Source organism: Sycon ciliatum, chromosome 12 (assembly GCF_964019385.1).
Source record: "Sycon ciliatum chromosome 12, ocSycCili1.1, whole genome shotgun sequence".
Taxonomy (NCBI): Eukaryota; Metazoa; Porifera; class Calcarea; order Leucosolenida; family Sycettidae; genus Sycon; species Sycon ciliatum.
Genome location: NC_088654.1, coordinates 13,620,356 through 13,636,761, shown reverse-complemented (window position 1 = coordinate 13,636,761; position 16,406 = coordinate 13,620,356). Strand labels below are relative to the sequence as shown.

Genomic DNA, 16,406 nt, shown 5'->3' with positions numbered 1-16,406 from the left:
TAATAATAGAACTAATATTAAGACGCTCCGTTTGCTTTGCTTCATTCTAGGATTGAAAGCCAATGATTCATTTACAGTAAAGAAGGGGACCAAGGCTGTACAAGTTACGCTATAATGTCCATGAACACCACCAGTGTTACTGGACATTATAGCGTATCTTGTAGTTCCTTGGTCCCTTTCTTCGCTTTATTCTCATGCAATTGGTTACTATCTCACCTGATTTTGGCCATGGTACAAATCCACGTTTGCAATGGCAAGCATAACTACCAGCAGAATTGATACACGTCGCGTCGCTAACACATGGACTGCCCAGGCATTCATTGATGTCAGTACAGGTTGGTGCACCTGTACAACATCAAAGTTGAGTTGTCAACGAAGGAAAAAGGTTGTGAAAGCAAACCTCTGTGCTACAGGGAGTTCTAAAAAATCATTTAATAATTTTGCATGTAGCAGTTCTGTCAGCAGATTTCGCACCTGCTATTTGTGGTAGTTGAGTACTAGTATGTGGGATAGTGCCGTTGCTGTTTGCTTTCGGCACAGCTCACTGACTTGTCACTTTGAGCACCCCAGCAAGGTACGCTCGGACGGGGTTTAGATCTGGCTTTGTAAAATAGATTTTTCATTGCTATCAGGTTTGGCCTCATCTTCTCGGTACTGTGCTGATGAGGTCACAAAGGACGAAACAGTTCTGTGCGCATATTGACTATGTTGCATCTAGTACCTCCATAACATGCAAGTGACGTTAGTGAAACTCACTCAAGAATTGTCTACTGCCGTTAATATCACCGTCTTGCCAACTTGCCAAGTGGAACCAGAATCGATATGGGATAAGCAGCTGTATTCGGCCTCGTACTGATTTGTCGTCCACCACCACACCACAACTGCCCTCTCCACCCGACCTTTACACCTTGCCATCCCACACCATCAGGAAAGCGACATATCCTTTGTTATGCCATTCCTTCATAAAGAAGATGTTCAAAGAGAGGGCCGTTTCATTATAATGCAGGAATACGCCAAAGAGACGTAACCAGTTAGGTAGGCTTGAACGAATGCTAAACCGAGATTTGCGTTCAGTGTACGATACTGGATTTTGTAGTCCATCAAGTCCTTTATTTGCGAGACTTGGTCTAGATCGTTTGGTATCCATGTATTGCAAGAAATTTCTGTATTTGACGAGGCGCTGTCTGGAAGGCCGCTGTAGTGTCACATTAAGTCAAATGTTCAAGCGCTTAAAAATGGTCTTGCAACGCGCAGCCTTGTATCACGCACTCTTAATGTTAAAGATGCCCATGCTCAGAACTGCCTTTACCCGTCAAGGCGCTTCCTTCCAATGTGCTAAGTTGTGGAATGATTTACACCCTTTAGCTCGATGTGTGATAACTACGCCTGTTTTAAGAAACTCTTACCCCAATGCCTTGCTTTTTCATGCTAGTACATATGACATTCAGCTATGCAAAACTTATGCAAAAGTTGGGCGCCCATCTTTTGTTGCCTCAGCCATTCGTTCTATCGCGGACATGATCACCTATCCAATAGTCTATTTACATCTTTCCCTCGAGTGGGTCTATTTTTACACGAGGATACAGAACTGGATAATGAACTGTACCGGTAGATGAAGAGGCTAATGTGTATGTGTATGCTTGTGTGTGTGTGTGTGTGTGTGTGTGTGTGTGTGTGTGTGTGTGTGTGCGCGTCGCTTATGCAATTGTCTCCATCAATTTAGTCTCCTCGTCGATCTTTTTACCAGAACTGTTATCGAATTCCTACAAGGCCAATGTTATGTTAAAACGAAGTACTTACGAGAAGTAGGGTGTATGTGTGTATTTTGGTGTGTGGGTAGGGTTGATTTAAATGAACTTACCCGTTACTGAACCTTGGACCGGTACAAAACCCGCTGCACATGTGCATTGGTAACTTCCCAGGATATTCACACATTTGCTATTGTCTGGACATTTGGCCGTTGGCTCAGTAGCACCAGGAAGAGGAACGCACTCATTCTCGTCTTCGCACACTGTTCCATTGCCTGTGAAGGGTGTTGCAAAAGATGACCCAGAAGAGGAATTATATATTTTCCCCGTTACAACACCATTAACCATCAAAGAGAAATGTTTTAGAGCAGACCTGCCTTTCCAATTCACTCTGCAATGTCGAACTCTATTTGAGCCTCTAGATCCAAAAGGGGGCTTATTTCATTTTTGAGCATTTGAGTTATCTACATGTATACCATTGCTATATCCCTGAAGATCACTCTGTAAAAAACCTAGGTCCCAAATCTATATCTTTCATAAAGTTATGGGTCTTTCAAAACGTGAATTATACCTCGCTTAATGCAGAAAACTCAACTCTCAAATGCATTTTTTCTCAATACTGCGCGGAACGACATAAGCCCTCTGTTCGGAACTAGAGGCTCATTTATCAATCAGTTTTTACAACATTTCGACATATTATTGACCTCATCTGGCATGCAATGACATGCAATCTTGCAAAGGAGCAGTTATAATTATAATACTATGCTGTGGTACATCGCGACGTGCTCCGCAAGAGTGACATGTTCAGCAAGAGTGACGTGTTCAGCAAGAGTCACGTGTTCAGCAAGAGTGACGTGTTCAGCAAGAGTTCAATATTGGAGAGTGTATGGGAAAGAGCGGTCTGTTTTCCTATGAATGAATCTGCAGGAAGCCTCACCACTGCTACTAAATCAACTACCAAAATGCTGTCACTCTCATTTGCAGACTTGAGGGAGGTATATATTCTAAGATAACGGCAATCCCGACATCCTAACAGTCCTCACCACCCTACGTCCTAAACCGCCCGAACGAGACCGAACGGAAAAACAATCATCATTAATGACTAGAACAAAAATCGCCATTATTCACCAGATGGTTACTATGTCAATAACTATTGCAACGATTACAGACAGACGAACCTGCACCTTGTGTTTTCCATGATACAAATCCATGTTTGCAGTGGCATGTGTAGCTGCCAGCTGTATTGGTACAAGTAGCATGAGTATCACATGGATTTCCTGTACACTCATTTACGTCATCACACTGACTTTCTCCTACAACACAGATAAAGTCAAAAGAAGGAATTATGGTGTTACTTGCAAAGACTATTAATTGTAATGTATCAAGAACAACTGAAAAGAACTTCAAACAAAGTAATTTTACTTTGTTTGGAATCAGATGGAGAGCGAAGGGTATTTTATATTAAAGAAAAAGGGACCAAGAAACTCCAAGTTACGCTATAATGTCCACAGACACCACCAGCTACTAAAGAATCAGATCATGCGATAACATTGCACGACACTGACCGGCGGTACTGACGTTCTACAACTAACTGGCTAACAGCTCTAGCACATCTAGATCACGTGGGTGCGTTCAGTTGAGTCGTAATATTTTCAAACCTGGTCACGGGGAACGCGTTCACGGGGAACGCGTTCCCCGTGATCCACGTGAAAATGTTACGACTCAACTGAACGCACCCACGTGATCAACATAAGATACAAGGTTTTTGCTCCTATCCCAAAAGTAATATGGTTGAAAATCTTGCAGATCTCAGATAGGATCGCTTTGGCATTATTGTTATGAAGCAACTATCCACGACTGTTACAAGATAATAAGCAGTCAGAATGTGCGATAACAGGGCACAAAACCGACAGGCTACTGAGACATTCAACGACATAAGACCTAGTTCTAATACATGTCCAGTGCGCAAACCAACAGCCTTCCAACTTTAAAGGTTCAAGGTTGGACCAACGCGCTTTCTTCTTCTAAGTTACATTTAATACTGGATCATTATCGAAGTTCAACTTTTCATCATCTTTTCCTTCGCCAAAAGAAGGTCTTTTAGGAATATTCTCTGTCAGATAATGCCCGGAATGTTCGAATTCACAAAAATCAGGATGTCATTCTGATTCACCTAGAAAGTATCAAAACATACTCCACTTTACATGCGAAAAGTGCTTACATAGACAATATCATTTTTGAATGGATTGGGGACAACTTCAAATTCAAAGGACTCAAAGAAACAAAATACCAGACCCATCAGGACTCGAACCCGGGATATTTGAAGTGAAAAAATTGTCAGCGCCTTCTAGACTCAGCCTAGTCCCATAGCTCAGTGATTAGAGCATTGCTAAGGACAAGCAAGGTCCGGGGATCGAGTCCTAGTGTGTCTGGCGACATTTTCTCTTTTCAGGCAGTTCACTTCCCCCACTGATCCTTTGAATAGACAAAATAATTCATACATATCCGCTTGATGACAATGCGCGAACCATGCCACGTGGGGACCCACGATTAGCGACCAGTACATGTTCCCTCAGCAATACAATCGAGCCAAGAGATCTATTTATGATGGCCCAGGCAACGAGAACAGATCCAAAGCATATTGTAATTTGTATGTGTGCAAACGGGTGCAACAGTTGATAAGGCTATTATAGCCGTGGACTTCATCACAGCTCTAACAATTCAAAAATGCAACAGCAGCGACCAGGAGTGTGCAAAAACTAGTAAAGCAGATAATGCAGGAAGAAAAAGTAAGACATGGAACAGTAAGTGAACCCCTTGTGACCCTACTGAAAGTACGATAATTTACTCACCTTCAAAAAAAAACATGCACTTTCACTTGTATCTCTGCCAAACATTCCCCAATTTTCACAAACTTGCCACCACTGGAAGGTATTTCCAAGACGCAGCGACTAATACCCCATTCAAGCCAGCTACCTGCATGGCTTCTGCTCTGCGTGGCCTAGAATGCCGCTCAAAACAGCAGCCATGCGCGAACAGCTCCAGCAAAGTTCAAACAGCCGCCATTCCATTCTCCTTTACCACATCGACTTCAAACAAAATACAGCCGAAAGCTCGTTTCAAGCGCAAATTGTTTTCGTGTGCAGCATGCTTGAGTATGACGTGGCACTCCGGGGAAGCCCCCGCCAAATGCAGTGTGAAAATTTGAATTTTTCGATCGGAGTGAATTGTTTAGTTTTCCTCTGATCTCGAGTCTCACCACGGCGGCATTGTATCTCGTAGAGACTTCGGATACCTTCGACGTGATAGCCAAGGTTTCCCTCGAAACGTAGATGCTTTGTTTATGAACATCGACGAAGGAACACCAGAGATATACCTTTTTTAGTGCCACTGTATACCAATCGATCGATATCGATCGATGGGGTCTAGGGAGGGCCCGAATATGCTTGCGCATATTTTCGCATATTTTGGTCATTTTGACTAGGCCTTGACAGATTATGCTAGCACAATTATTCGCATAATTCCTACCAAAATCGAATAATCGCATAATTCGAGGCAAATTGCATACGGATCGCATAAAATTGGAATAATCCGCCTGTTCGCATCAAATTCCATACAGTTGTACATGTTCTACAAGTACAAGTACAAGTAGATACACCAGGAAGGCGTAGGTTTACGACTCCCTTGATGACATGTCCAGTCCACTACAATCAGTGACCAGGGTGACGGTCGTAGCTAGGTCGGACGGTGCGTTGATCCCGTTGAACTTTTGCTACTACAGTACAACGCCCTCTACAAAAAATTCACCTGTTGTGTTATTTTGCACAGAACCATCATATACATTAGCAGCATATGTGAGCATAATGCGGCATAATATGATAACTTTTAGCATAAAAATAGCATAATTCTGCCATTTTTTCAGCCATGCGAAAAGCATAATTTCACGAAAATATTAGCATAATCTGTCAAGGCCTAATTTTGACTCAAGGTCGCATAAAGTAGCAAATCTAGCATATTGTACCAAATGTAGCATATTTTGCTACAAGGAGCAAATAATTCGCATAATTATAGGGAAGATTGCGGAAATGGACAAGGAAACTTACCACGGCAAGCTCGGTCAGGGAACACTTCCAAACTTAGCCCGGAAGGAAAAAATACTCATCCAAACACGGGGGGAAAATTTGACCCGAGAAGAGAGGGTCCGTGATTCAAGGTCGCATAAAGTAGCAAATCTAGCATATTGTACCAAATGTGGCATATTTTGCTACAAGGAGCAAAGAATTCGCATAATTATCACTGATATCAGTTCATATTTCGAGCATGTTTCGAGCATATTTCGAGCAAACCTTTCTGCTTTTGTGTGATTTCGAAGCATATTTTGAAGCAAATGGCCAATATGCAAAAATCATAAGATGCGAAATTTTTGAGCATATTTGGGCCCTCCCTAATGGGGTCACAAAGTTAGGGTACCCTGTAAAAAGGCCTTAGGCCTGTGGGGATTGCCCTATTCAAAATTTACATAATAATAATAAAGTTAACACCACTTTTTCGTGACCCTAATGGCCAAGTGGTCAAAATTAATTACAAAATAGAGACCTTCCTACAGTACTGACCTGTTTTTGTTACGGACTTGGCCACAAATCCAGGGAGACAAATGCAAAAGTAACTACCATGGGTGTTGACACACCTACTTGCATTTTTACAATCGTTGCTGGTTTCCTGACATTCGTCAATCTCTTGACATTCAGGAGAATCAACTGATAAAAACACAGCAGGTGGCAGGTAGAGGTAGCAGTGAAAGTGACATGACGGATGGACAAAAAACGAAGAGTAAAGAAGAGAGCCCGGACGTGTAAATACCGTGTTTCCCCGTAAGTTAGTTCTCCCCAAAGACATAGTACCCATATAAAAAATACACTTTCCACTGCCGAGGTTATCACTCCGAAAGACAGTTCCCCCGAAAGATAGTAAGTTCGTACCCGTCCTACATGTACAGACACCGTACAGTACATACATCATATGCACGGACACTAGAGTTGCGCAGGCTTCCCACTGCGTGTCATTTACCCCCTATAAAAAGGTACACCCCGAAAGATAGTAGCACCCCCGAAAGTTAGTACTCATGTGGCTGCTAAGTTCGAAAGTTAGTACGTACTAACTTACAGGGAAATACGGTAGTACAATACAATGTGTGGTGCAGGTATGGATTAAAACTGATATTCTTGCTATGAGTGCACCCCTTCTCGAAGCACTCACAACAATAATCTAAAATTGCCTGCATGGATGTTTTCCTATCAATATTTTCAAAAGGAAACTCTCCTTGACCCACTCACTCATCAACGAAACTTTTTCTCTTCGTGTACAAGGCATCTTCAACATCTCCTTTGCAAGCGGCGTATACCCACTTGTTTGGAAGTTTGCTGTTGTCACTCCCATTTATAAGAATAAAGGTTCTCGTCAGCACACTACCAATTATCGCCCCATTTCGCTGCTACCAAGTTTGTCGAAAGTATGTGAACGTGTTGTTTACAATATTCTGTATAAACATTTCTCACCCGCGCTTTCTCAGTACCAGTCTGGCTTCTGTCGTGGGGACTCGACCTCGCTACAGCTGACCCGCATTGTCCAGGAGCTGTACACTCAGCGACACCAAAGGCGCCATCAAGGTCTCTGCTTCTTCGACTTGGCCAAAGCATTCGATTCGGTATGGCATAGAGGGCTGATCGCAAAACTACGATCGTGCTACCGTGTCACCCACCGCGCCAACAACTGGTTGTGGTCATACCTGAGCATGCGGACCCAAGCCGTGAAAGCAGGCGGCCTGATTTCGGAGGATCGTCCAGTAAATACAGGTGTACCACAAGGGTCTATTCTTGGCCCCCTGCTTTTCTTGATGTACGTGAATGATTTGCCATCCGTTACTCCTTGCCTCTCGCTTTATGCAGATGACACCGCACTTCACCGCTCAGCCTCCACCGAGCACGAACTAACGGTATCGCTCCAGCAGGGCATCGATGCCGTGGTAAACTGGATGAAGATCTGGAAGCTACAGCTCAATGTCCAGAAGACAAAAGTGTTGTATATTTCTGCACGTCCACCATCTGCACCGTTGACGTTTCCGAACTGCACCCAGGCCCTGGAAGTTGTAACTTCTCACAGGCACCTGGGAATCGTTCTTGACTCGAAGCTATCATGGTCCGAACATGCTGACCATATTTGCCTTAAAGTATCCAGAATTTTAGGAACTCTGAAGCCTCACTGCCGTTATCTGCCTCACGACTGTAGATCTCTGTTTTTCTCTTTGTATATTTGTCCGATCTTCGACTACTGTGACGTAGCGTGGTGTGGGTTATCAACCACGATATCAGACAAGCTCGAAGTTTGCCAACGAAAATTATTAAAAATGCTATTTTGCTTGCCCCGTGATTTCTCCTCTGCACAACTCTATGTTCTCGCTCGTGTTTGCCCCCTTTCTATCCGACGCAGTCTCCACAGCAACATGCTAATTCAAAAGATAAAACTCGAGAAAGTACCAAGGCATCTTTTTCCCTATGACTGGTTTGTGCGGAGCCGTTCAACAAGGGCACAAGTCTCGCTACCTGCAGCTCGCACTGTCCAGTTTACAAAATCCCCTTTGTTTCATTCCTATTCTGACTGGCTCAAGCTATCAAGCCTCGCCCACCACTGCCACAGCATGTCTCAGTTTCGCCAAGTTGTTTGTGCTGAGTTGCGTTTTCCTGCAGCACTCACGCGTGTTTAGCTAAACAATGTAATTTCCGGCTATCTCACTTAATTGGCTGAGCTTTGTTTTCCTCCCTGTTCCTTTCTTGGCTGAGCTTTGTTTTCCTCCCGGTTCCTTTCTTTCCACTGTTTTCTTGTTTTCTTTTGTACTTTTACCATGGCTGGTTATCGCCCTCATCTCTGGGGTTGCTCCCCACATTAGCAATGCGTGCACATGCTACGAGATTGAGTTTAATAATAATAATAATAATAATAATAGTACGAAGTAGTGGTTGCGACTTCGGCGATAATTTGTAAGAAAGGGTTTGCTCCCCACACCTCACCGTGTCTCACCGTCCAGGAGCGACACTGACTCACGCTGCTATCTGGTGTTCACGAGGTGTTTGTCGCGCTGGAAACGGAGCGTCTCTGTAAGTTTGTATCCCTGGTGATGTTTGTGCCTGGAGAGCACTATATAAGTGGTGCTCTTCAGGCACAATCTTCCTCAGCCTACTCAAGCTCAACTGATGAGGGGTGAATTCCCCGAAACACTGTGTATTGAGCAGGGAGTGGTGCTTTCTTGCAGGTTTGCCGAGTCTAAGGTTCGATGGACTTCTCGTGTGCTCTGGATGGCAGTCGTGAGTCAGTCAAGTGTCAAGTTAAGTCGGTGGAATAGCGCGAGCTCCGGTGTGGGGAGCAAACCCTTTCTTAATAATAATAATAATAATAATGTAAATAGGCGTCGAGGCGACAATAGTTTTAGAATTGCGATCAACAGAACGAGCTGAACCGACATTTTCACAAAGGCTTTTATTGTATTCAAAAAACGAGTGGATACGAAGGCAGTGAAGAACATGGAAGAAAGAAAAATGTGATATGGAAGAAATGATGAACAAAAAATTGTACTTCGAATTAGTTTTCGCACAACACTCCCCAGGAAGCTACGTTGTACTAATGAAAAACAATCCAGAAAGATACTAATAAAGAGAAATAGAGTGAGAAGAAACAACACCTATGAAAATGATAATCCTAGCACTAAGGTAATAACAGGAAAAACTGCGAAAGCACTTAACGAACTTGTAAGGACTACTAGTATACTGTGACACAAGATATGACACCATGGCCAACCAGAGCCAAACAGACAGAACAAGTTGCTACTAAAACAATTTCAAACGAATAATGCTGTCCTTCTGGACACACAGATTAGGCTTATGAATACGTTGACAAACGGCTTCTAACACACTCAACTGCAACTTATAACCATGACGAGCACGGCACAAAACAGAAAAAGAAGAATCAGAATAAACCTTACAGCAATCAGGACGAGATGCAAGATGCTTATACACTGATGACTTCCTACTAGAAAACACACGCTCGCACCCACTCTTACTCACACGATCATTCCCGCTCTCACACTCACCGGAATCACTGGCCGAATCCTCCTCAACGACTTCCTGCCTCGGAGCAATCAGGTCCCGTCTCCTCCCATCCCTCGTCTCACGTTCCTGTTGTGTATTCCGTTGGCTCGGTACTTCCGTACTGAAATAGGTCATGGTGTAATTAGCAGTTTTTCTTCTGGGTCTCATTGATATTGAGGTAGGTATTGTTGTCGTCTCTGCCGGTGATGCAGCAAGCGATGCTGATGCAAACGTGTCTGCATGCAACACACGCGGCCGTTTGTCAACGTATTCATAAGCCTAATCTTTGTGTCCAGAAGGACAGCATTATTCGTTTGAAATTGTTTTAGTAGCAACTTGTTCTGTCTGTTTGGCTCTGGTTGGCCATGGTGTCATATCTTGTGTCACAGTATACTAGTAGTCCTTACAAGTTCGTTAAGTGCTTTCGCAGTTTTTCCTGTCATTACCTTAGTGCTAGGATTATCATTTTCCTAGGTGTTGTTTCTTCTCACTCTATTTCTCTTTATTAGTATCTTTCTGGATTGTTTTTCATTAGTACAACGTAGCTTCCTGAGGAGTGTTGTGCGAAAACTAGTTCGAAGTACAATTTTTTGTTCATCATTTCTTCCATATCACATTTTTCTTTCTTCCATGTTCTTCACTGCCTTCGTATCCACTCGTTTTTTGAATACAATAAAAGCCTTTGTGAAAATGTCGGTTCAGCTCGTTCTGTTGATCGCAATTCTAAAATAATAATAATAATAATAATAATAAGATCGGCAATTATGGACGGCCCCGTATGTCTCATGCTAATTTTGAATATATCTCCCAAATTGCCAATATTCACTTGTATGGGGACGTCTTTCCGAGATGTGTGTTTCATACAATTAGCATGACTTTTCATTGCGAGCTCCTACGTAGGGAGCAACACACAATTCCCCAAGTATCGCCGAATATTACCTAACACCTAATAATACCGGTATATTCTACATTCGAAAATATTCCTTACCAATGCGTCTCCCTGGAATGGCGCGATATCCTGAGTCGCATGCACATACATAGCTCCCAATGGTGTTCTTACATGTGCTGAAAGGTCTGCACACTGGAATACTTCGGTTTGAGCCCAAGCATTCATTCAGATCTTGACAGATTCCTCCATCCCCTAGTCATCAACACCATAGCAATTGCAACATGGAAAGTACATGTACATGATCCTGAGACCGTACGACATTCATGATCACAATGCACGGATAAACAGGGAGATGTATAATGATTTTTAACGTCTGTTTACCCTGTGAATTTCATTTGCAGCATTGTAGTATAAAATAAGAAATACATGAGACTGAATCTATGTTCGTCAACTATAGGCATCATGATTACAGCACAGTACTGAGCAGTTTTCCGGCTATACTTGTTGAATTATATAGTTTTCAATTTCAAATTTGGACTACAAGGAGAATTTGAAAGTACATGTATTAGGAATATAGAGGCCACATGCCTCGCACTGCTCTTTTCTCTCCGAAATTCAACACTTGCAAGCCCGATACGAAAGAAAAAAATCCATCAGTTACACCACCGGGACTCGGACCAGGGACCTTGCTATTCGCGAGCAATGTTCTAACCAACTAAGCCATAGTATGACTCTTATCTTAGATTTGCCATCACTGTGGATAAAAGGCATGCTGACGGAGGAAATTCTAGCAGTGAGTTGAGTGAGGGAGAGAGTGTAGGTATGGGAGAGTGTGGGAGTGAGTGTGGGCATGTGTTTCGACCTCGTAAACCTGCTGTGTATAAACAAATGTGTATCTCGTTCTGAATGTTGCCAAGTGTATTCTGATTAAGTTAATGTTTCTCCGTTTTGTGTCGTGGATGTCATGGTTATCAGTTACAGGTCAAGTGTTGGAGGCTGCTTTCCAACGTATTCACAAGCCTGACCTTTTTGTTCAAAAGGAGAGTGTTGTCTTTTCTGAAATTGTTCAACCAGTAAAATGTTGTGTTTGTCTCGTCCAACCAGAAATTTGTCACTAGTGTTGTTTCATACTTGAATTTGGTCCCTTAGGAGTGTTTGATTGTTATCTTCCACGCACATGGTATCTTGCAAGAATAACTTGTGATACATTTATTGGCATTGTTTAGGTGGTATTTATCACTATTGGTCCTTTATAATAGTCTGTGTTGCAATTTGTTCATTAGCACAACGATGCTTCCTGATAGGCGTGCTGCGAAAGCTATTTCAATGCCTTTTTATATTAATTTTTTCATCGTTCCAAGTGTTGTTCTTCACATTACATTTCCATCATAAAATTATCTTTGTCCATCACTACTTTCTGCAGAATTTGTTCGTGACATCTTAATAGAACCTTCGTAGCATGACGCTTTAGCTGATTCTGTTTATTGCCATCTTAAAACTTGTGTCACCTCGCCGCCTGTTCTAATAATAATAATAATAATAATAATGAAAACAATCTATGCTCAGTATCCGACCTGTGTATCCCTCGACACAACGGCATACATGCATTCCTGAGGTAGCGACGCATCTTGCTTGACGGCCGCACAGTGAACATTCTGGAATAATGCTGCACATTGATCCATTCAGAGTGAATTCCTCTCCACAGTGACAGTAATGTCCCGCGCCTGTGATGTTGCAAACTGGGTGTCTACTGCAGGGGCTGTAGCGATCGTCAGGGTCACAAGTTGTACGGTCTGTGCACATGTGTCCATTGTAGACGCTTCCTCGAGGGCAGTGACAGAACGTCGAGTTGTGTTGAGACGAACATCTAGTGCTTGCTCCAGAGCAGTTCACAAGCGCTGAACAAGTATAGCAAAAATATTATGGGTGTAATAATTATGATTATGCAACTCGAACCCGGGACCTTGCTTGTCATGAGCAATGCTCTAACCACTAAGCTATGGGACGGGCTGAACCTAGAATGCGCTGACAAGTTTTCACTCCAATGGCAGCTCACAACACGTGCCACACATACTGATGGCACTTGGGTTTTTCTCCCTCCCCCAGGGGACCAACCGCGGTCAGTTTCTGGACCCTACCAGAAGTGATACATATTTGAAAAAATTGGGAGAACTTCAAATTCTTAGGATCAGCTGGGGAAGTGAACTGCCTGAAATGAGAAAAATCGCCAGACCCACCAGGACTCGAACCAGTGGTTAGAGCATTGCTCATGACAAGCAAGGTCCCGGGTTCCAGCCCTGGTGGGTCTGGCGATTTTTCTCTTTTCAGGCAATTCACTTCCCCAACTGATCCTTTGAATTTTAAGTTCTCCCAATACTGTCCAAATTTTATCACTCTCTTTCACTTCTGGTAGGGTCCAGAAACTGACCTTGGTTGGTCCCCTGGGGGAGGAAGAAAGACCCAAGTGCCATCAGTATGTGTGGCACGTGTTGTGAGCTGCCTTTGGAGTGAAAAACGTGTCAGCGCATTCTAGGTTCAGCCCGGTCCCATAGCTCAGTGGTTAGAGCATTGCTCATGACAAGCAAGGTCGCGGGTTCCAGTCCTGGTGGGTCTGGCCATTTTTCCTCTTTTCAGGCAGTTCACTTCCCCAATTGATCCTTTGAATTTGAAATTCTCCCAATCCTTTCAAAAATTATTGTTATTATTATTATTGTGGAAGAAAAAAGGACATAAAATTATGGATACGAGTTAAGAGTAACTCTCCATCACTGTAACATGATACTATAATATAGTATCATGTTACAGTGATGGATATTATACAGTCAGAAAGTGCAATAACTAGGCACAAAACTGACAGAGTACTGAAACATTCGACGTCCTGACACCTAGCTTCAACACATCTCCGTAGCGCTAACCGACAGCCTTCCAACTTGGAAGGTTCAAGGTTATGGAAAAGACCAAAGAGGGGAAGGCAAGCGCAACGAAAACGAGCAAAAGCTACAGTCCCAACGGAACAAAGAATGTCGATTGTTACTGGACGATGACGAGACCAGTACGATATTTGACGAAGCGGTCTAACTACAATTCGAAGCAGCAAAGCAGCACACTACCCAACTTGAACCATACGGCGAAACGTACGTCGTGTGAAACAACTTGTTTTGTAGTCAACTAGTCCATCACAATGTCATGCATGAGGAGTACTGTAGGAGTTTGGCTTTCGGCTTGTACAATTCGTTTTCGCAAAGCTTCCCTTTCTTTACTTATCTTGATATTTATGACCCACCCAAGTTGGGTGGTGTGCTGCTTTGCTGCTTCGAATAGTAGTTAGACCGCTTTGTCAAATATCTTCTGGTCTCGTCATCGTCCAGTAACAATCGACATTCTTTGTTCCGTTGGGACTGTAGCTTTTGCTCGTTTTCGTTGCGCTTGCCTTCCCCTCTTTGGTCTTTTCCATAACCTTGAACCTTCCAAGTTGGAAGGCTGTCGGTTAGCGCTGCGGAGATGTGTTGAAGCTAGGTGTCAGGACGTCGAATGTTTCAGTACTCTGTCAGTTTTGTGCCTAGTTATTGCACTTTCTGACTGTATATAGTATCATGTTACAGTGATGGAGAGTTACTCTTAACTCGTATCCATATGTCCTTTTCTCTTCCACATTTATTTATGGCTCAACATCCGAGTTTCAAATTATTATTATTATTATTATTATTAACTGGTTTTGAGGGAAAGAGACAAACGGGAAAAGTCTGATTATTATTATTTCTCCTTTATTCACTTCTTTCGAAGGCGATAAGCCAGACCCACAATGAAATACTTCCATGGGTGGGACAGCAAAAAGAAAGTGAAAAAACAAAAGCAAAAATAAAGAAATAAATAAAACCTAAAAACCAAAGGGACAAGAACTAGTTGAAGGAAGAGGAAGAAAGGAAAGAAACTCAATCCGAACTCCAACATCAAAACAATAATAAAGAATTTGCAGCGACAGGCAAAATACATCAACCAATGAAGGGAGTAGTAACAAAGGAAATATCAGTCTTTATCAGTCGTTATTCAAGTCTCTTAGCTATTGAACATGCAAACGCAGCAGAGGTGCATCTACATGTTAAGGATAGTTCTCAGTATTTTAATCGAACCTTGTATAGCCTCCTGTTGCACAATAGCCAGGTCTCCTCCCTGCACAGTCCGAAGGCATTGAGGAGTCTCCCCCACCAAGCCTCCCAGGGCACCGACAACCACAGGGACCACGTCAACCTGGTGGAGGGACCAAATCCTCGAAATCTCCCGCTTCAAATCATAATATTTCGAGCGCTTTTCAGCCATTTTCTTATTGATGTTGTTCTCACCAGGAACGCTGATGTCTATAATGTAGGCGATGTCATCAACAAGGAGCAGATCGGGCCTGTTTGCTGATAGTTTCAGGTCAGTTGGGACCGAATACTCCCAATAGAGGCGATACTGATCACTCTTGACCAATGCCTTGAGCTGGTGGTCGAATCGTGAAGCACCAGTAGGTAGATCTCGTGCTTTACACATTTCGAAGTGCACATACTTTACTATCCGGTTATGTCGTTCAATGTAACTGGTCCGAGCAAGAACTGGGCAGGCACTGACAATGTGGTCAATTGTTTCTAAGCTGCCCTTGCAAAGCCTGCAATTGGCATCAGTTCGAGCAATTGACTTCATTATGGCGTATTGGTAATTTTTCGTTTTGAGGGATTGGTCTTGTGCTGCCATAATCATGCCTTCAGTTGAAGGTTTCAGTGTCCTTGATTTCAACCACATGAAGGTAAGCTCCTTATCTAGGCGATTCTCCTCCAATCGGCTCCAATATCTCCCATGCAGCGGCATAGTGGAAAGTGTTTTGGATTTTCGCTCAGCGCACGCTTGTTTAATGGTATGCTTATTGGGTAAAGCTGGTCCAGCTGCTGGCAGATCCAAACTCGACAGGAACTTAGCGGCCTTTGCAGTTATTGAGTGGCTTTTTGTTGTAGGTTATTGTTGATGATACTGATAAAGCAGGCTTATTCTGTCTATTGGGCTGGTACTCATGTAGCGGGCCAGGCCACACATGCTCCGGCCGTGCATATCCTCACAAGAGACCAAGCCCCGGCCTCCATCTCCCCTCTTCATGTAGAGCCTGTTGACTGAGGCTTTGGGGTGGTGAAATCCAGACGCAGTCAAGGCTGATCTTGTCACTCGATCTGTGGTCTTGATTTCAGCCTCGGTCCAATTTACGATTCCATAACTATATGTCATAACCGGCAGAGCATACGTATTGATGGCCTTGATCATGTTTCGCGCATTCAGTCCACTGTTAAGAAGCAAATACAATCTCTTTTTGTATTCTGCAGTGAGTTGCGTCTTGAGCTGCGGGTGAGGTATCATGGCTGCTTGCACTACTCCAAGGTACTTGTATGTTTCATTGAGTCGTAGCGACTCTGCAATGGTCTCATCGCCAACCTGGATAGAGCATCCTTCATCTGGTTTTCCTCTCCTGACGTGCAGCACGGCACACTTGGCCGGGTTGAGATTCATGCCGATGTCATCACCAACGCCACACACGGTAGACACGAGGGTAGTCACATCCTTTGTAGTTTTCCCATAGAGTTTAATGTCGTCCATGTACCAAGAGTG

At 43.3% G+C, this 16,406-nt stretch overlaps 1 protein-coding gene across 1 annotated transcript in view; it reads right to left on the bottom strand.

The window, feature by feature from the left end:
• The window catches only part of LOC135828885 (fibrillin-3-like), a 136,572-nt gene that overhangs the window by 9,497 nt on the left and 110,669 nt on the right, over positions 1–16,406 (bottom strand). Inside the window, exons 16-21 of the mRNA XM_065341315.1 lie at positions 12,350–12,673; positions 10,875–11,027; positions 6,362–6,505; positions 2,927–3,061; positions 1,862–2,023; positions 217–345 (exon numbers count right to left, since the gene is read on the bottom strand). Of these exons, the coding sequence (XP_065197387.1) occupies positions 217–345; positions 1,862–2,023; positions 2,927–3,061; positions 6,362–6,505; positions 10,875–11,027; positions 12,350–12,673 (1,047 nt within the window). The remainder of the gene's footprint in view (positions 1–216; positions 346–1,861; positions 2,024–2,926; positions 3,062–6,361; positions 6,506–10,874; positions 11,028–12,349; positions 12,674–16,406) is intronic.